Raw genomic sequence first — 21,243 nt, 5'->3', positions numbered from 1 at the left:
GGCTGCTCCTACAGGCAAGCCTGAGAGTGGGTGCAAAGCTCTGGGTTTTGGGAGTGAGCTGATACACTTAAAATCTTGAGCCTGCTTGGCAAGATGACCCAGAGGGGCTTCCTTTTGGTCTTTCAGTGTCTCCATGTCAGAAAAGTAGTAAACTTGAGGTTGTTTTCTTGCCCTTGTAAATTGGGTTGTTACTGTGGAAAGGTTTCTTAATTTTCCATCTCTCCAGTGAGATCTATCGCATGTCTTCTAGCTGTGACTCTAGTTATTTTAATATTCTCTCTCTCTCTCTTTCTCCACTTAGTATTCCTGTATGGCTGCTTATTATTATAAACTATTTGTTCAACTTTGCAGGCAATTATAAGAACAAATAGCCTAGTGATGTATTGACTTTGTGTGTGTCTTTGACAATGGTCCAACACCCCTTTCCCTAAGCCTGCTCTTCCAGACAAGAAAACAAGGAGAGAGTAAATGCCATGCATGTGAAGAACTCGGAGATTTCCTTACTCGCTCAACCCCAGAAGCTCTTTTCCCAGGCCTCATAGTCAAGCCTTCATTAGAAAATTTGAGAGAAATGCTTTACTGTGGCTGCTGGCTTGGCTGCTTTTCAGGGTCAGAAAGAATCTCCTATATTCACAGGACCTTTTTTCTGTGGGGTGGGTTGGTGTTGTTTTTTTTTTTTTTTTTTATTTAATATTGCTCCAGAAACTTGTATTATCCTCCTTAGCAGTGCAGAAAAGCATCCACATGTGCATAACATTTTAGAGCTTCTTTGTAGCATATGTTAATCTCTGAGACTAAAAAAATCTCTTGGTCCCAGTCTCATTTTTAACAGGATAGCAAACTAAGAGGATACACAAGGATTATTCTAATCTCACCCTGGAGCTCTCTCCAGCGCTACTGCCTATCTCAGACCCATTATTGAACTGCCTTTACCAGTGCTCTAGAAAAGATGTGCTTATCTTGATTTAACAAACAATGATAGCAAAAGCCTGAGCTGTCATGCTTTAGAAAGAATGGATTAGCTAATTGATTGTAAAAAGAAATATTAGGCTGGAGCTAAACGCCCTTGGGGGTGCTGTCCCCTCCTCGCTTTCTTCTTTGGTCCCTTGAGAATATGTTTGTAGACTGGGGGGGTGGGGGCGTTAAACACAACCAACTTCTCCAAAGCACATGCAATGGACTGCTCGAGGTGAGCTGCTTCCTCGTCTTGCAGCTCTCCGTTGCTGAGGCAGAGGTGTCTGCACACAAAGCCTATATGCTTCTCTGTGTACTCCTTGGACCTTTGAGGGCTGGGGTCTTAGCTAGTGAGAACACAGGCAGGAAAAGGGCTTATTTCTGGTAAGATTCATGTTTGCAGGTGCTGGGAGACAAGTCTACCTGGACATGACAAAGTCCTAGCAAATGTGTGAAACTGGTCCTTGGGACACCACAGTCACTCTCCTACCTCTCATCTTTTCACTGTGCAATGAAGGTGTGTGAGAGCATGCCTTTCACCTCAGGTATTGCTGCAGTTGGTGTAGTGTCATACATCCCTTCCCTTTCCTCATGGGTGAGGAAGAGCTTTCCTCCCTTGGGTGAGGAACTGAGGGAGGCAGGCAGTATTCAGTTGCACAGCAAGACTGGCTGAGTCAAGCCAGGACTTGAGTGCAGGATTTACCTGTCTGCATAGCTCACTGCATGCTATTTCTCCTCCTTTCACACTGAAAATAGCTACATTTTGCCATGAGACTCTAGTCTTCAATGCATCTTTAGACCGTTTCCAGAAGGCATCAGAGAAGTTCCCAAGCAGAGGAATCACTGCTGTCAACAGCACAATAATAGTCACACACATGGTTTTGCCTTTCCTCTCCTCCCTCCCCATCTGCCCCCCCCCCCCCCCCCCCCATGAAACTTCTAAAATCTTGGACACTGCACAGAATGCAAACAGACACTGGGTTAGTTAAAAACATACTTCTCTTTATTTGAAAGTTTTCTATCCACAGATAAAAGGCAGCTGATACATTGCATAGTATACCTTTTTTTTCTTTTAGTATGCCTATTATTCAGCGTGTCTGAAAAAAGGAATGATTACTGGCTCTAACTTCCCACAACAAACAGTGAAGTTAATGGAATAATAAATTAAAGTAGTAGTAGTCCACATTATGTATAAAATAAATGTTAACAGTTAGATAGAAATAAGAGATGAATGATGACTGATTCAGTTTCCCTTCTCCTCAGGAGTTCAGTGTCTTATTAGAGTGGTTGCGTAAGTTGAGTTTTTATTAAAATGCAGCCGTGCTCTGAAGCTGCGAAACCCAAAAGTCACACAGGTTTTTAAATTGAATGGGAATGTCTTCAAGAAACCTTGCTAGTGAGAATGAGGGCGCTGTTCCCCTGCCTCTGTGATGGTTGGTTCCTATCCCTGTTGTTGAGTCCTGCAAGGAAGGAGGCAGGCTTCATGCTTCAGCTCTGCCTGACCCTGGCAGGACAAAACCCCACCCACCCCTTAGTGTACTGGCCATCATCTCTGGGGTGTCCTCATCATCCTGTATAAATGCTCATTGCTGGAAACTCAGTACCTGGGCCCTCTGTGGTGTTAACCCACGAGCAGCTTCTGCTGTTCTTAAGGAAATGGCTGTAAGAGAGCTCTGTCATGTCAGTGTGCTTTCTTTTCTGTTTACCTGAACTCATGTGGGTTTCCACGAGGGCCTTGTGGCTGACAGTCTTCCCCAGGCAGCCAGGCTATGTGCGCCCAGCCAGGGTTTCCCAGGGGAGCCGGTCCTGTGCATGGGCTGAATGTCAGTGCCACAGGCTGCTGCCTAGAGCTGGGATTGAATGCCTTGCTCGTCTGCCCAGGGAGTTCCAGAAAGTGCCAACCAAATCTACTATGGGGAGGTAGGTGTTGAACAAGAACTGTCCAGCAAAGCCTGGAGAAAGAAACTTGTCAAACAGAGCAGCAGCAGAGCAGCAAGAGATCTCCATTTGAGACTGAGGGTGGGAACCGAGTAGCAGAGTCCATGCAAGGTCTCCAAGAGTCTCTACCGCACCACAGATGCTGACCCATATGTTATACAATGAAAAAGTCATCCATGTTCTGAATTACATGGTTGTAATTCCACCCTGAGGATCTGATGACTACAGAAACCACCTGAGCTCTGCTCCCCTGGTTTGACAACTGTATACACCTGGATGCAATTATAATCCTGTTGTATGTCTCAGCTGCCTGGCACTTTTTTTTTCCCTCCCTCCCCCCGTACTTAATATTGAGGCTGAAATTTAAACTAGTATTAAAACACACAAAGAAAATGAACACAATCTTAGTGGGCCAGCAGTCCAATGACCTCCAAAATTTGCAAAAATCTTCACAATGTGGCAATAAAATGAGTAATTGAAATAGCAGAAACAAAGTAATTCTAAAAATGTCAGAAAAACAGTATTAAAAAGTACAGTACTGAATTGGAAGACATTTGCTTCATCTACTAGCTTAAAAAAAAAAAAGGATCGGATTTTTTTTAAATTATCCCTCTGCAACAATGGCAGAAGCAAAATTTTTTGTGACATCAGAGATATTCTGGTATCCAAGTAAGAGTACACAATAAATTCCTAAAGGCATTAACTGTTTTGAACAATGATCTAAATACAGGTCATTTACATTTGTTGGCTTCAGTTGAACATTGTTTTTATTTCCTATAAAAATACATGTTTAAGTATGTGTATATATATACACATACGTGTCTATTGCAAAAAAAAAAACTTCATTCCTTCTGAAGTTTATAAGGAAGATCAAAGTAATACAGTAGTAGTAATAAACTTTACAAGGAGACTTAAATGACTTATTGTTCACACAGTATTTAAAGATAAGAAACAGAAATCACCAACACAGTAATGTTTTTGTACTTTACAACCCCTGTAATACTAAAGCAAGTTTATATTATATTATTATACCTAAATAAAAAAAGTTAGACTACTGCTATAGGGGCTGCTGTTAGTTACCTCCACTGTACTCAACACCACTGAGTAAACAAGGTCCAAATTTCAGTTGAAAGAACTTGGTTAGCTTGAATTTCATCCTATTTATTTAATTATTGGCAGGAATGTAAAAATACATTCAGCATAAGAAAGCTGTTAAAGCCAAAGGAAAAAAAAAGTTCTTACTATTCTTACAGCTATTTTTCAAGAAATACTAGATGTTCCAGCTTTAATGCTACATTTTTATATCAGGGGAAAAAAAATTCCATGAGTAAGGAAGACAGATACCGTTTACGAGTCTTCAAGGAGAACATTTCACTGACATTAAAGGCAGCTTTGCAGACTCACTTGAAATGTATCAATTTGTAATCTACACATTTACAGGGGATGCTCTGCTCTGAAAGCTGTTTCCCAATCTGTGCCAAAACATGTGAGGCTGTGTAGATGACTTCTGATGATAGACCTCCAGGCTCTGTTTCTCCATAATTGATTTAGTTATTAGTTATGCAGGGACAGAAGAGATCCCTGAGGCTTGGTAAAACATATTCAGTTACTAAAAGCCGCCCTTTGTGAATTAATGTCATCCTACCAGCTCTTTCTGCTCATTATTCCTTCAAGTCTTGTTTTCCTGGACACCAGCTGTCACAGAGGAAGTCTCCAGCCTTTTCTTCTCCTGCCTCCCTGGCTGGCTGAAGTTGCACCAGCACGGTCTGGAGTGTCTCCTTCACCACCTGGATCTCCCTCTGCAGAGACTGTGCAAGCTTTATTAAGGAATAAATCTATAGGTGATTGGCAGTCCCTTTTCTCTTTCCAAGTTATTAAACAAATTCTTGTTCTGCTGCTCGCAACAGATGGCCATGGCTATCTAATTGTAGCTTCAAGTTCTTCCAAATTGTTTGGATTAAATATTAATACATTTCTCACACTTGCTTTCAAAAAAAAAAATCCAGGCAAACTGAAGTTCTCAAGTAGCATTATTTAGCACTTTAAAAAAGGGAGGGGATGGGGGATACTGCTTGGATACTGTTCTCATGGGAAGGAAGGAAGGAAGGAAGGAGATGAAGAAATTGTATCATGGAGGCAGCAGCACTAGCTGCAAGTTCCCCGCTGGATGGAGGGTGGATTTTTAAGCCAGAGACACAGACGTGGGTGGATCAGACCCCTGGTGAAGGCAACAGGGCAGTGGGAGCAGCCTGAGGCATAAGCCAAGTGGCCACAGCTTGTGTAGCATCAGCGAGCTCAGCAGTGTGTGCTATGCAAGGAGGGGTGGGAATCTAGGTAAGTAGCAAAATTAGCTTATAGCAGAGAAAGTATTTCTGCTCAACTTACCTCCAGAAGGCTTTAATCTTAGCTGAATTATCAGTATAATTGTAGGGCAGACAACACAAATATAAAGCTATACGAGGCTCCACAGTGAATGCTTTGAACAAGTTGAAAAGCAAAGAGATTAGCAGCAGCGAGGTCACGCTGTTGTACATTAAAAGGAAAAAGGCCACCTGAAAACATTCTGATAATTCAGTAAAAATACTTCATTTGGTTAAGAAAGGAGTTTTCCACATTTTATTTGCCATTGTCTAGTTCAGGTTTCCTGTAAGGCACTCGGGAAGAAAATGATGGCTAATAGCTCGGCCTCTTAAGAGACCTTCCACTTTCCTCTTTCCCCAGCTCCACAACAACAGAGGGAAGGTGGCAGGTGGTGGCAACAAGAACGCGAGGGGTGCAGCAGCGAACAGACTGGCAGATGAAGGTAGGACATGCATGGAGATAGTAGCAACTGCTAAGACATGCACAAGTTTTTAAGTGGCTGGGCTTTTTGTTCTGATGACTAGTCTCTCCTGGGAATAAGCACAGTTTGTACTATTAATACATCAGCCTTTCTGCTGATAACCTTATGTCAGTGAGACTATCTGTTGTTGAATCAAGTGCAAGGACTGGGTGTAGCTCAATGAGACAACCAATCTTGTCTTCTTCTTCCATACCTTACATTACAGGGAGGGCAAAGCAAGCACAGGACAAGAAAGAGCCTGGTGAAGCTCTCAACCAACAACCAAGTCTATGTGAACAAGCCCTAGGGCCCACCCCATCCACACTAAGGCCTCCTGTACAGGTATGGCTGAAGGGCAAGGATCCCAAAAAGCTAACCCAAGTGGGTCAAGGGAGAGAGAAATAAGTTCATTTCTAGTAGTAAGTCATCAAATGATCTCTGTGAGAGCCAGAAACTCACTTCAAGGGAAATGAAACAGGCTGACACTGAAACAACTCAATTTCAAAAATACAACGCACAGGAAGCATAACGCACAAGGACAGGCTTTATCCTTTACAGAGCTCATCCATTATGAAATGTTGTTTTACTTGACCCTGATGTCAATGCAATGTCAAGAAAAAAAAGACACCCTCAGGTTATGTGGCTGCAAAAAGTGAGCTGCTACTTTTGAAAAACTGCAACTAGAGAGGACCATGGGAAAGCTATAAAAATCACCACTATTGCAGGCAGTCACAGTTATGCCTTTGAAAAGCCTTTCATAGAATCATAGAATGCTTTTGGGTTGGAAGGGACCTTGAGAGATCATCTAGCCCAACCCCCCTGCAGTGAGCAGGGATTGAACCCGTTTTGGCTGCTTTTGATTCTGTTATCAGTTCCTCAAAATTTCATCTTTGTTTATTTACATACATTTACTATGATGTTTTACTCTTAATACGTTCACCAGGAGTATTCATGCATATTGCTTATTTCTGGACAGCTCTATTAATCTAAAGGGATTCTGTCTCTGATTACAAGTAATAGCAGTACACACAAAACTTCTCCTATCCTACGATCTCAAAGCACTGTACAAGGACAAATTAATTATGCTTTGCATCTTCTCTGAAGTAAGAAACATTATTATCCTCTTATAAGCGGTCCTGGACTGTCCACCCCTCTGCAATTTAATCACAAGGCTCTGCTGAAAACCTAACTGGTAAAAGAGAAATTCTTCAGTTTATGAACACCATGAAGCCTCTGAAATTTAATTACTTCTGATGTGCAGTCTCTGAATACATGCTGTTATTTGTAATATCCCAAGGGATTACAAAATTCTTTTCAGGTAGAGAGAAAAAGCAAAATTGAAACGTTTCACTGCCAGCAGATGAGAAATCTTGAAGGACAAGGAAAATGAAGAAGACAGGGAAAGAAACTCTTAACCAACAGAAAGATGGAGCAACAAGAAAGATGACCGCACAGTGTCACTACAGCAAGTTTCAATAACCTCATAAATAATACCACAACCAGCTGTAGACCAGCAACAGTCAAATGAGCCTTTATGGCCAGGCAAAATATATGGTGTATGGCTGAGCACAGAATTTCTATCCACATACAGAGGTTATGTCTGGATAAATAGCGTCACCAATTTTAAAAATGCAAAAAATTTAGTTTTGCATGGGTTCACATGCAAATGTGTCCTTCATGCTTAAATTCTCTATCCAGTGCTGCAAATATTGAGCCATTATCAAAGGCAGGAGCCAAAACAAGTTTCAAGTAGGAACATTTTCTGGTCCTGCTGTCTTCCTGTGAAAAACTGGCAAAATCTCTCCAATGTCTCATAAGCAGTAAATTAAAGTACTTGGGAACAGCTTCACAGAAACACAATCCATATTCTGCAACAATGCGGCAGCTCTTGGTTGAAACTTTTCACCTATTTGACTTCCTCTCTTTAAAAAACGTGAACATCATGACAGAGTCCATGATTTACAAGGAGATAAAAAGCAGATCTAATTACCGTAGACTTACTTAATTTTTGGAAAATAATGGGCTCATCAATGTCTCTTCTGTTCTCTCAGCACAGATGTTTAGGGAAAAGAGACAAAAGGCAGATATTACAAACCAGTTGCCTTTCTGTAAGGAAAGGTTAGAAACTAAGAGTGTATTGTAAGACAAGCAGCTTTGGAAGTACAGTCAAGGACTACCACAGAGCTGAGGTAAGGGCCTATTGGATTTTAGAGAATAGCAGCAATTTGGGACATCTGAAGAGGAAATTAAGTCTTGAAGAACACAAATCATCAGAAAGAGGGTTTTGGGTGTTTTTTTTTACCTGGTTAACTATTCTGCTTGTTTCTAACAGCTGAACTGTACAGTGGCTGGAGACAGAAGCTCAGCTATATGCCCCACTACCTGCATGTCTCTCCTAACCCCAGGCACCAGCACACATGGGGGCCAGCCAGCTGGAAAGTACTTTGCAGAAAAGGACCCTGAGATCATGGTGGAAAGCAAGCTGAACATGAGCCAGGTATGGTGGAAAGCAAGCTGAACATGAGCCTGCAATGTGTCTTGTGGCAAAGGTGGCCAACAGGCTCCTGGACTGGATTAAGAAAAGCATTGCCAGCAGGTGGAGGGAGCTGATCCTGCCGCTCTACTCAGCACTGGTGAGGTCCCATCTGGAGTGAAGGGTCCAGTTCTGGGCTCCACAACACAAGAAAGATACGGACTTACTGGAGTGAGTCCAGCACAGGGCTGGTTTAATGGACTGGAGCATCCGTCATATGAGGAGATGCTGAGAGAGCTTGGACTGTTCAACCTGGAGAAGAGAAGGCTCAGGGGGATCTTACCAATGTGTATAAATAGCTGAAGGGTGGGAATGGAGAAGCGGGAGCCAGACTCTTCTCACTAGTGTCCACTGACAAAACAAGAAACAACAGGCAAAAATTCCAAAATAGGAAATTGCATCTGAATACAAGAAAGCTTTTTTTTACTGTGAGGGTGGTCAAACACTGGAACATGTCACATGGAGAGGCTGTGGAGTCTCCATCCTTGGAGACATTCAAAACCTGACTGGACATGATCCTGGGCAACCTGCTCTAGGTGACCGTGCTTCAGCAGGGGGTTGGACCAGATGATCTCAAGAGGTCACGTCCGACTAAATGATTCTGTGATTGTGTGTGCTATGTGCCAAAGGACCAGCAAGACAATTCCATGTTTATTTGGAATGAGCTGGGTTTTAGCCTTTTAGCTGTGCACTCTTGGGAGTGAGGGAAAGACACCGAGCAAGTCCCTACTGCTCCTATATGAGGCCTCTGGGAAGGGCTCACCCTCCTGTCATCCAAAATAAATTAAAAGAGGGCACCATTGCCACCTCTCACTCTTGTGGGATCCCAGAATTTCTTATAGGTTCACCCAGGGTAAGATTCCTCAGTGAGATACAGTCGGGGCTAAATTCTACACTCCTGATTCTGTTGAAAACCTATGCTGGTGTAAAGCAAGACTTGTACGAGAGCCTACCGCATGATAAAGGTGAAGGGTTAGCAAAGCGACCTGCAATGCCTAATGAACATTTAGGCACAAAATTCTGTTTTCAAAATAAGTGTTTAAAAATGCCCATTTTAGGGCGAGGAATGGAGATTGCTTTTATAATAATAGTTCAGCCACGTTTTCTTCCAACAAAAGTATTTCCACCAGGAGGAACTATTACATGCATTCAAATTGTCTATCAAAATGTAACTGCTAATTAAGAACAAAAATGACTGTGAAATTGCAATATAGGCTCCATCTAATTTTACTGGGAATTCCAGGCCTTTACTGACAGGAAAGTAACACCTCTCATCAGATCTGCAGACACCAGAATGAGTCACCTCTCATCCTTTGGTTTTTCCAATTAATGATGTGGACTGTTTTCATACACATGCCAATGATTAACTATAATTGAATGTTTTGTGGGTTTATTTGGTTATACACTACATAAAATTTAGAAAATATGTCATAGTGCTACAGAGGAGCTCTCCCCCTCCCCCCTGCCCCAGCTTGTTTGATGCTTTTTATGCAAAAGTACAGTTTAATAGTTGCTGTGAAAGGTTTCAGTAATAAATGACTATCCCAAGTGGGTCTGTGCCTATACTCAAGACCAAGAAATATCACTGGCTTTCTCCTTTGTTCAGGTTGTGCTGGCAATTACGACGAGCAGTGTGGTTGATTTAAACATGCTATGCCATCAAAACGTAGAATGAAAAACAATGACATCTGGGATTTTTCTTCTAATACAAACTTAATTATTAATCAAAGCTATGACACACACTAAACATTGGCAAATGGCTCGAGAGCATCAGGAATTCATTTTTCTCAGTGGAGTCTTTAAAAGTCTTTTAATAATCAGACGACAGGACTAATTTACATCTGTGCAGCTCCCAGTTAGATTTTTGACCTAATAGAGTTAGTAACATTCATGTGTAAGGCAGTTTTTTGGGGGATGAGGGGAAGGGCGAAAATAGCCAGTGAACAAGACTTTGAAAAATTTATCCTGCTTTCATTACAGTTCCAGATCTTTAAGCTCCTGCTCTCAGACTTCTAAAGATTTTTAATGAAGACTGCATAATTGTCTGATATTTAGGATAAGAAATTGTTTTATTTAGAACCAAATAAACTACTGTGCAAACAGCAGATCCATCTATTAACCATAAATTCTTCTACTGAGGCTAATTATTGACACCAATCTCAGTGCTAGTTCGTGCAATATAGGCAAATTACCAATGAGTCAAAGTTTATTTTATAGGCACTGAGCAGTTTTTATTTAAAAAAAACCAATCTACAGGTCTGTAGCACTGTGGTAGCTATTTTTCTCATTCCTTTTTGAAGTATAGCACAGCGATTACATGCACCAGATGGTAACATTTTATGCACATTGATCTGGACTACCTCTGAAATAGCAACTGAATGTTAATGAGGGGTAGCTGAATTGCTGAACTGCTTCTCTGTATGTCCCTATGTTTTAAACATGGTTTCTTATTTTGTGACTGATGGTCTTGCTAGGACCAGGATATCACACAGTGATATCTGCATTATATCTGATTTCTGTATTTAGATAAGGTGCACTGAATTTCGCTGATAGAGGAAATCAGATCTATATCAGACAACTATGGCTTAGAATGAGACTAATCTACAACTCAAACTTTCAATTATTAGATTGTATTTTTTCAACTAACTCTTGCAGTTTCAACAGCTACAAAGCTACAAAGAAATATGCATGCTCCATAGAAAACACAAATACTACTATTTTACACACTTGTAATGTATTTTCTTCAGGAATCAGAAAAGCAGTTTTTCAGCTTGTTTCTCCTTACCTAGTAAAATGTAACTGTCATCAGATATGACTGTTTGGTTTGAATATGAACTTAAGTCCACTGCAAAGAACCTGTAACTCCAATCCTCAGTGTTCTTTTATTAGGGTCAAAGAGAAAAGCTCATTTGAGAGCAAATATATGTAAGGGAGGCAGGAATTAGATGCTCTACACTCACACATCCACATAGCTCTGAAAAGAACGCTCACAAACAGCATCGGGGAAACACAACTGCAACTGAGCACTCACACCGTAAATATAATTTAAAAAATATTGCAAACTAGCCTGTGGTAAATACAAGAAAATAATCTTCCTGTACATTGAAATGCTTAGAAAAGAAAGATTTGAAGTAGTAACAGATTAGTGACTGGATTTCTCCCCTCCGATGCAACCCCTACAGCACTTTCCCCCCCCCAAACTCCTCAGAGTTTATCATTTTGACACCCTTAAAGAAACCAAGTTTCTAGAATAGGAATTTTACAGCGAGTTGGCAATAGATGCCCATTACCTAAAACACAGTGGTATTTCCATGCACTCCATTTATTATGCTTTCTCTAAACTCTCTTCTGCAGGACTGCTTGCCTCAGTTTAGGAGGAACTGAATACTTCCTAGCACCATCATCACCTCAACTCACTTTCAGGTGTCTGAAGGTCTCCTCTGCTAATCTCTCTGACCTGCATTTATTAATCTTTCTTCATTATCCTGTTGCCTGCCACCTCTTCTCCACTAAAACCTAACCAGCTAAGTACTCTCATCTTCCTTAGCCTCACTGGTTCTTACTCTCTTTTCCTTTTCACAGAAGAACAAAATCTCTTTTACGGTAAGTTTTTCTAAGAAAGTTAGAAATTAAACAATACTCTGTGCTCTTAAATTTTGAAAAATGTCCACAGGTGTAGGCCCAACAAATGCCTCATAAAGGTTAAGCAATCTTCAATCAGATACTGAATGACAGATGAAGCACAGAAAGAGATAAGGGTGCTTTATAAGACATCATCTCATCTGGTTACTTGCACTGGAGTGTTAGAGGCAGATTAAATTGCATAGGATGCCACATGATGCATCTGCTGCCCATTTTTTTTTAAAAGAAAAAAAAAACCCAACTACATGTGACAATATACACAGCCTGAGTCAATGATGTAACATTTAATTTAGCTAAATCATGTTGGGAAATGCAGTTGCATGGATGCTTGTATCCATGCAGCTTTTGGTGCACTAGGTATTTACTTATATCAGCATTACAAACAAGAGGATTTTAACACTAAAATAAAGACTTTTCAGTGCCTAATCTCAATTTACAAAGAACTAACTTCTGTTTCAATCAATTAAAGCTGGATCAGACCACAGTGCAAATGCACTGTAGGAAAACTTGCTACACCCACTTCAGCAAGACAATCAATTCTCCCCTTCTTAATGTATTTAATCTACATTAAGAACTAGTATTCCATGTGAATCTGAAAGGCAAGCATTTCACATACATACTTACATGGATTGATACATATCTATAGCTATATCAAAAAGGATATGAATAACTCCTTCATCAACTCTGCAGGCAGAATTCTGCAGTTGATCTTCCAGATGCACCAATTTCTCACTTATTGCTTCACATTTTTCTCCCAGCTCTGCAGAAAATATGAAGAACTCCTACAGGAAGTTGAAAAAGAAAAGAAAGCATGTTTGCTGCTGACTGCACTTTTCTACATCAAATTTGCATCAAATTAAGGGGAAAATAAAATATTAGTAAGGGGATATGATACTTTGCAGTGCTAAGACATTCCCTGAAAGCAAATTCCCATTAGAGAGACAAAAAGTTACTATATAATAAATTGGTGATTTATAGGAAATGGAATGAGCTTGTGGTCTCAGTCTATTTCCCAGCAGAAAGAAGTCATAAGCTCACTTTCAGCAGAGGATTAAAGGGGTGTGAAGACTGAAGTGTGCTCCCTTCTTCCCTGTTGCCTCACCACAGCAGGGGAGGGAAATCTCATGCTGACTACACCATTTAGGTTCCTAAATTTCAAGTTGTTCATGTAAATATGATTTACACTTTTAGGCCATTTAAATATTTCAAGCAGCATCACTTTTGGTACCTTTTATAAACACAAAATGTACTTACTTTTTCTGGCTAGAATACTGAGGGACTTTGCTCAACTGATCACAGAAAATGCATCAAAGTCTTAGAGATTACAAGATGAAACTACACTTTTTTACTGTGTTATCATGAAATAAGACTAAATTTTCAAAAGTAATGCTTCTCTACTTAGAACTTATACAAACACTTTTTCTGTTTTAAACCAAGTATTTTAAACCAGTTGCAAAGTCCTTCCCATAAGTTTGTCTGCTTTCAGATACACTGCACAAGGGTAATTTGTATCTTTTACATTTTGCGTTCAGTACTTCTTTGAGAAACGACCCAAATAAGCAGCAAATACAAGAGGGGAAGGGGGAAAAAAAAATCAACCAATTTGTGCAGCTCTGAGACAAGCCTCTCCTCTCCCTCCCAAGGTATCATAGTGCTGTCTACAGTGAATGACAGGGGTTACCTGTAAGGAAAAGATTATGGTGCCAAGATGAAGTTTTGCTGGAGCCATGTTGAAAAAAATGGAGTCACTCATCAGCTGGAATCCAGAAAACTGGATTTTTTCTAGACTTAGTCTATGCACTCATCCATAAAGCCAGCTGCACATGTGGCCATATACAATCTTCAAAAAGTTTTTCTCCTTTGAAAACGTACTTGGAGTCCTTTGCACTGATCTGTTGCTATAATACCAGCCATCAGTGGTTAAGAGAAATCAAGCCTTCAATCGAAGGCTTTCCAAAGAAATCATGCTAATAGTTGTTGGAATGCTGACCATTGTGAAACAATCTGATCTTTGGTAAACACATTTACCAGACCTTAGTTCTGTGCTATCCTTACCCTTTGCATCACACAGTGCATACACAGAGTCAAATGTCAGAAGAGCTCTGCTTGCTGGCACATCCTCTGTTACAGCACAGAGCTTTGACCTTTCTGCTTTCCTAGGTCTTCTGCCAGACATGGCTATCCAGCAGATCGCACGGGTACACAACCAGCTGCAGCTTGAATCCTGTACGAGCAAGCTGGTTAAGAGAGGTTATGTTGCAAACACCCGCAGCTTAGACACAGAGAAGCATGATGTGAGAACCAGCTGGCCGAATCCCTGGCTCTGTGCACAAGAACTGAGCAGCCATCTTCAGAGTCATTACCAAACATCAGAATCTACAGCAGAACTGCACAGAATTTATAGATGTAAAACCAACCCATTGTTTTTAAAAGGAGCACAGGGGAGGAGAAGGTACATGTTCCCCTACGGCAACTAGGAATGTCCTTTTCTCAAGACCAGGCACAGAATTTGAGGAACAAGTCTTCCATCCAGCTGCTAAATCATTATTCGGTACACCAGCATGACTCCATATGCTGTTAGGGAGTGGGATAACCCAGGCAATTTATATCAATAGAAAGCTTTTAGGGAATCATTGTGTGACACGCATGCAAGAAGAGACGACAGTTGTCTAAAAGAACTTAGGGTCTCAGGCTAGAAGAGTCAGTAAATTGCAAAAACCTAGTACTCTAAAAGCACATCTACAATGATGACCATCTAGAGAAAGCTCCACCTCTGAACACTGATTTTTCTCTAACAGTTAATTACACATAAGAAAATCAGGTCTTCACATAACCATCATCTCAAAAGCAAGAAAAAAAAAGACAAAAAACACTCAGTGCTATACAACCATTGAACAGTTAATTTAGGAAGAATAGCTTTTAATTAATGCACAAACTCCTAAGTATTGCTCTGACAGACAAAAGCTGCAAGTGAAATTTTCAAACCAGACTCTTTCTACAGAGTGTGTACTTTGACAAAATGAATTAGTGTGGTACAGATCCTGAAGAACTGGTACCTTATAGTGACACATAAAAAGCAGATTCTTTCACTTATAACATCAAGATATGGAATACTCTATTCCGATCCAGTCACTGCTTTTATCAAGAGCTATATGAGATTCTGGATCACATTCAACGCTGTCAAGAAGGATGACACTTCTAGTCCCGATTTGAAATCATCAGTTAATACAGACAGCACATAAAAAAAGTACATGCTACAGTACACTCCTTAATACCTGTGCCGTTAAGTATATTTAAATATAAAAAGCATTATAAAGATTTGCATTACAGCAGGGTATCCCTTTCTTTTTCAGGGTACTGTTGATGGCAGGAACATTTATCCAGATAATCAGTCACCCAGTTAGCACTATCATCAGTTGCTGTATCAGTTTCCTCCACTTTAGAACTGCCCTCACATTGCCTGTCTCATATATGCAAATACAAGGAGTTCACGGAGCAGCTAATCTAAATGATAAGCACATTGGCTGGATTTGCCTAGCCCTGCTGTGAAGATCCACAGTGTAACTTTTTCCCTATTCACCATGTCAGTGAATGTGCAGGGCAAAACAGGCCTTTTAGACCTACCCGCCTAATAAACTTCAGCTGAGTTGAAAGATGCTGGCAACAGGAGACAGCATTTAGATACCTGGTCAGCAAAACAGGCTCCAAGTTGCAAGCATAGCCTAGCTCTAAGGTGCACAGATCCTGAAAACCCAAGATAAAATATAACTACAGCCTGAAATGCACAGTCGCAGTGCAGCTAGATGACTATACTTATCCATGTAGTGCTACCTAACCTGACCTCCTGTTTGACATTTTCTTTTCCGTTTTATTTAAAACTTCACAGCCAGGTAAAGAAAGGTCTCAGGAAGGACAGAAGGAAGGAATGAAGGAAGGAACCCAGCAAACAAGCCCCCAAGATCCTAGGACTTCAGGTGAATGCTCATTCTGTAGCAAAAGCATCTCACAGTGCTTTGCATCAGTACAAACCTGTATTTGTGGGTTCTAAGCTTTGGCTAGCAGCTTCTGCCCCACTGCAGTTCCAGGCAAGAACTTTGTTGGTGCAGTCTCCCACTAAACATGCTTAGGAATAAGACACTATAGTTTTTAACTCACTGGCTTTAATTCATTTGCCAACTGTATACTTAGATTCTCACTTAAAGCAAAATGTCCATTCTGTCTCATGTGGAAAAATATAGTGGATTCTTCCTGAATGATTTTGAGTGCATAATGAATTGTCTAAAAATGTAATCAAAATCCTGTTTACTTTGGAAATTAAGATAGATGAACAATGAGTACTAGGACAATGTGCTTGATGCAGAATTATTACAACAATATGGGAAGGCAGGAAAATCTATGGAAGTAAAAAGCTGATCAAACTTGTTTAGGCCTTTAAACACTTGAAACCCATTTAATCATAACTGTATGGCTATGGTTGCACTGCAGTGTAACAAATAACTCCATAAGGTAGGGGTTATATTCCATTAACCTTAAATTCCTAATAGTTATTTTGCAGCTTAATTCCTCTTTAATACAGCAATAATAGGGTACACTAAACTATTTTTGCACCTCCATGACACAGCTGCCTTTTTAGTTGAAATGAGAAGTTCCTCCATAGTTTAGACAAGCATCATCTCTCAGGAACTTACTCACAGGCATCATAGGAAAAATCAGAAGGGTCATCATACACATTATGATTTTACAGAATATATATATATGGCCTTTCTTATTTTGGATTGGAAAGATGTGGTCATGCAGAGAACTCTTAACTTTAGTTTAATATCAAGAAGAGTTATAAATGAAATGGAAAGAAATATACTTCTCTCAAAAATATACAAGAATAATTCTAAGTATTGAACCAATTTCACAGTTTCTGCCCCCAGGACCTCGTTTGAAAAAAGTTTGATAACCCAGAGAAGTAGGTAGGAAAGATTACTCTCAGTGCCTTTCATGCCTAGTAATGTCACTAGTAACATTTTTATTTGACATTTGTCTGTGTAGGCAGGGAAACAGCTGTCAGTGACACACAAACTATTCAGAACAGCTCCCGGTTGGAAAGTGGCACTTTACACTGATCAACAACATCTCTGAGAGGAGAGTGGACTCTGCCTCCAGCTCATCATATTAATAAAATACAACTCATCCAAGCTTGTAGGTTGTGTCAATGCTACAAGCTACTGTAAGTCTTAAGACTTCTTTGGTTATTTTTGCACTAACAGCACTTTTCGGAAGCAGCTAGGAGAGATTGCAGGAGTCAGGAAAGAGCTGAGATGCAATATTGCTTTATGGATTTTTCTGTCAACAGCAGATGTAGCTGGCTGGCATTCCCCTCCCCCCCCCCCCCCCATCCTTAAGCAGGTGAAAACAGCACAAATGTGGGTGTGATTTGTTATTTCTTAAGGTGGTAACTGAAGAAATTCTCCTGCCTTCTCATGCAAAGTAGAATTCTCATTCTCTCTCAGAGATGTGAGTCTCTGATGTGAGAAACAGGAAGAACAGACAATGTTCCAGGTGATGCACAGCTGGAGCATCAGCACACTGAATTAGGATGAGAGGGAATGGCTTCCACTTTAGTCTTCTGCATTTCAATTTACTCTTTTACAAGTCATTTTAGTCATCTATGAGCAACAGCTCCTTGACAGCATTACTCAAGGAAAATGTTTGATTAGCTTTTCTGGTGCAAACACCTTCCATGCTCTCTTGGATCTACTTCAGCAATTTTATATAGAAGAATCAGTATTCTAGTAGCTAGATTAATCTAACTCTATTAGGGATTAGAGTCTCTATTAGAGTCTTTGGTGGTTATGCTGAGAAGCAGAATTCCCAGATATAGCCTTAAAACTCATTCTTCCTACAGAGGAACTTTGTAAAATGGAGTTGCCTTACTTCAGACTGGCAGTATCATAACCCCAATAAGACATGTAAAATAAAAGCCTTAGAAGACCTTTTGCAGAACATCAAAGCCAAATTTATTTCACCTGTACTAAATCCTCTCTCTCCTATAACAGTTAAAATAATTCAAAATAACATAAAGAACAAGTACAAAAAGTTGCCCTTGCAGACAGATACTTCACTTGATGGCACAAGGTTTAGAACAGTGACTTCTTGTTGGTAGAAGTGCTGCATGCTTACCCTCACCCCTTGCAGAAGTCAATGGAAATTGTGAGCACTTGAAACTCCAGAAAGTCAGGCCAGGGCATCTCTTAAATAATTTCTAGAAACAAAAGGCAACCATCTATATGTTTGTCCTGCTTGAGCAGATGCTTCAGTCACATGCAGGCTAAGCGCACGTGCCCTCAGATAATGAGCTACATGGCCACAAAGTGTCCAAAGTGCAGGTGGAGGAAGCATTCGTTCTTGCTCTGCATCCCAGATTTCCTGTCCTGTGTGCATTGCCCTGGGCAGGTGTTGTAGATGAGGAGGGGAAAGTGGCCACTGAGAACACACCTAATCTCTTACTCTGAAAATAATGTGTGTTACTCATGACCAACACCATCCTAGCACCATGGCAAGGCTGACCAGGAAGCAACCAGGGACCACCAAAGCCTGGTCTGTGACTTGCAGTGAGATCAAGCCCACTGCGACTGTCCTCAGCTAGTGTCTGTCTACACAGCTCTTAGCAACTGACAGGGATTTTGTGGCTCTGGTTGCAGGGCAGAGCCTGCTCCAGCGCTAAACTGCCCATGCAGTGAGTAAGCTTTCCTAACGCAAACTTCCCTCGCTACAAACCAAGACAGTTACATTTCAGTTTACCTTTACATAGCACACAATGGTAACTAACCATTGTCCTCTTTATCATTATTTTTAATGAGATTGATGACTTTGACTTTCAACCAGACCAGGATTTTTAAAGCTTTTCTTCCCATTCTTTTCCTTCCTTTTCTTCAGTGAGTTCCTGTCTTCTACAGAGTGAGGTGCCCACACCAGTGCTGTAGTCCTCTAGAGGCTTTGACATTCTCAGCTAAACACAGTAATTATTTCTCTTACAACTGACATTCCCATTAATGAGGCTGCAAATGACATTTGCCCTTTCTTGCAACAGGATGAAGGTAATGAATCCCACTCTATTTGTAGTCCACTATAACCCTAGATTCTGCTTCTGCAGTATTGTCATCTTAGCTGCTATTTACCATCTATGTACATGAATGCGACATTTTTTCTTCCTCAAATGTAATTTGCACCTGTCTTTTAACATATCCCATCTTATTGATTTCAGACTATTCTTTCAACCTATCAAAAGCATTTGGAATTCTAATCCTAATTGAAATTATGTTGACTGGCACATAAATTCCTGGCCTACCTCCTTTTTAAAGGCAAATATCAAGTCTGCCTTTTACTGATCCCCTGGGACTTCAAGCTTCCTCTACGAGTTTTCAAAGAAGCTTCTTAATGGTTTGGAGATTTTCTTGGCTCCTATGCACTCAGAAGAAATTTCATCAGTCTAGCCTAACCTAAGGACATCTCACTTGCCTTAGGACCCTTTACTGTGTTAGTCTTGCTACCTTGTAGTGAATACTAAGAGCACTACATATACGGACACAGTTTATCATCTTTAGAAAGACTCGAAGCAAAGAAAATAAGGAAGAAAAAAAATATTTCTGCTCTCATTTCATTATTTTCTCATTCACCTTCCTTATTAGAAAACACACATGCTTTCTTTCACCTATCCCTTACATACAGCTTATCCCTGAATTCCCTTGCCACTTGGCATGTCTTTTGCTTACAGTAGCTTGGTGTGTTCAGTGGTCTTGCTGGTTCACTCCTACGCTGTGCAGTACCCTTTCAGGCTCACCCTTATGAACATTTTTGTCCTTTCCTTTTCAAAATTCTTTGTGGTCACTGAAGAGTTGCTGACATAGATATGTAGTCTATTACTGTGTTTGCTCTTTTCTGCACCAAAAGAAGATGGTGCTGTACTATAAACATGATGTTGTCTGGAGGGTACCAAAGATTATCTGCTGAGTCTTCCTCCTACAGTTGGTCCCACAGAAACTCACCTGTTGCTTACATGATTTTGTTTAGGTGAGTTTTTCTTTCATGGAGGTGGTTATCTGCCTTTTCTCAGAAGAGGGATCAAGGTTGTTTCGCAGTTACTTTTGCTTTTACCACCTTCCACTTACAGACTGCTAGCTTGTTCCATCAGCCTGTTTATGTATATTTAGGAGACTGCAGCACTACAACATGCTCCTCAGTTTCTCATATGCAACAATTCAGGCATAAAGCTTTCCAGACAGCTGTTTTGCAACTGTGACCTACCTCCTCCCCACCATCACATGCTTTTCCCACATTCCCTTTGCTTGCACTGATCCCCTTCCCTCCTCCGCAGGGATACAACAACACATGGGAGTGTTAAATGACTCATCAAAATTACAGCCTGATGTTGGCAATTCTTCCCCTTGTGTATTCCATTACAGCTATGGAAGAGTGTCCTTGGAAAGGCATCTACTCAGAAATAGAGCTTTCTGCTGCCTTCCTGCAGCACCCTGCTGCAGTCTGGGTGACAGCAGTCTTCCCATTCTCATCTCTAGTAGACTGAAGATCTTCCTTGAGTGCAGACTTCCTAAAATCAGTGCAGACTACTTCACCGGCTCATTTAATAAAACTGGGACAATTCCAGTTCCTGCTGTGGGAGGACGAGGCTATTTACTGACTTACCAATAAAAATACACAGTGGGCCAGGATTTGGAAAAGAAACAAACTTCCAAACTGTTTTCCCATGTCCACACCCTGCTGTGCTAGGAGTCAGCATAGCTAGGTATCATTTATAGGTGGTTCCTAGTATTGTTCACTCCCAGGAGTGACTAACAGGGTGCTCTCCTGGAGGCAGCGGAGACACTGACAAGAGTGGATTAGGGAACCAGAGTGGAGAAGGAACATAACAAGGCAAAGCCTTGACATGGTACAGGGTGCTGACAGTTTCATAGAGCTTTTATAGAGCTGTCTACAAGTCAACATCAATCCAGCTGTGGCAATGTGGTAGAGCCTGGCTTTCTAGCAAATTTCCATTTCCTTTAGTTGTATCATTGCTCTCTATTCTATTTACGCATTTTTTTTTTCCTCAAAACTTCAAAAGGGCAAAGTTCCTCTGCTTGTGAGGACTCAGATACTAAGCTCTTAGTGAATACTTCTACAGTGGCAGCCCTCTATGCCTGTGAGCTCTGGTTCATTTGTAAACCCAGCGTACACATCACACTCACATGCTCTGGGCACATCTCCTGTTAAGCAAAAGACCAGCTTCTTCAGTCAAGGACTGGGCTGTACTACAGCTTTCAGTGCAGATCTCCGCTGGACACAAGCTTGCAGTTGTGCTCTCATT

The 21,243-nt window shown here is 40.8% G+C and overlaps 1 protein-coding gene across 1 annotated transcript in view; it reads right to left on the bottom strand.

The window, feature by feature from the left end:
• Positions 1-4,527: 4,527 nt before the first annotated feature.
• The window catches only part of DISC1 (DISC1 scaffold protein), a 190,006-nt gene continuing 173,290 nt past the window's right edge, over positions 4,528-21,243 (bottom strand). Inside the window, exons 12-13 of the mRNA XM_075707503.1 lie at positions 12,560-12,670; positions 4,528-4,709 (exon numbers count right to left, since the gene is read on the bottom strand). Coding sequence (XP_075563618.1) covers positions 4,554-4,709; positions 12,560-12,670 — 267 coding nt within the window. The 3' untranslated portion in view covers positions 4,528-4,553. The remainder of the gene's footprint in view (positions 4,710-12,559; positions 12,671-21,243) is intronic.

The sequence above is a fragment of the Pelecanus crispus genome, chromosome 3 (assembly GCF_030463565.1).
Source record: "Pelecanus crispus isolate bPelCri1 chromosome 3, bPelCri1.pri, whole genome shotgun sequence".
NCBI lineage: Eukaryota > Metazoa > Chordata > Aves > Pelecaniformes > Pelecanidae > Pelecanus > Pelecanus crispus.
This window is presented reverse-complemented; position numbering and strand designations above follow the sequence as displayed.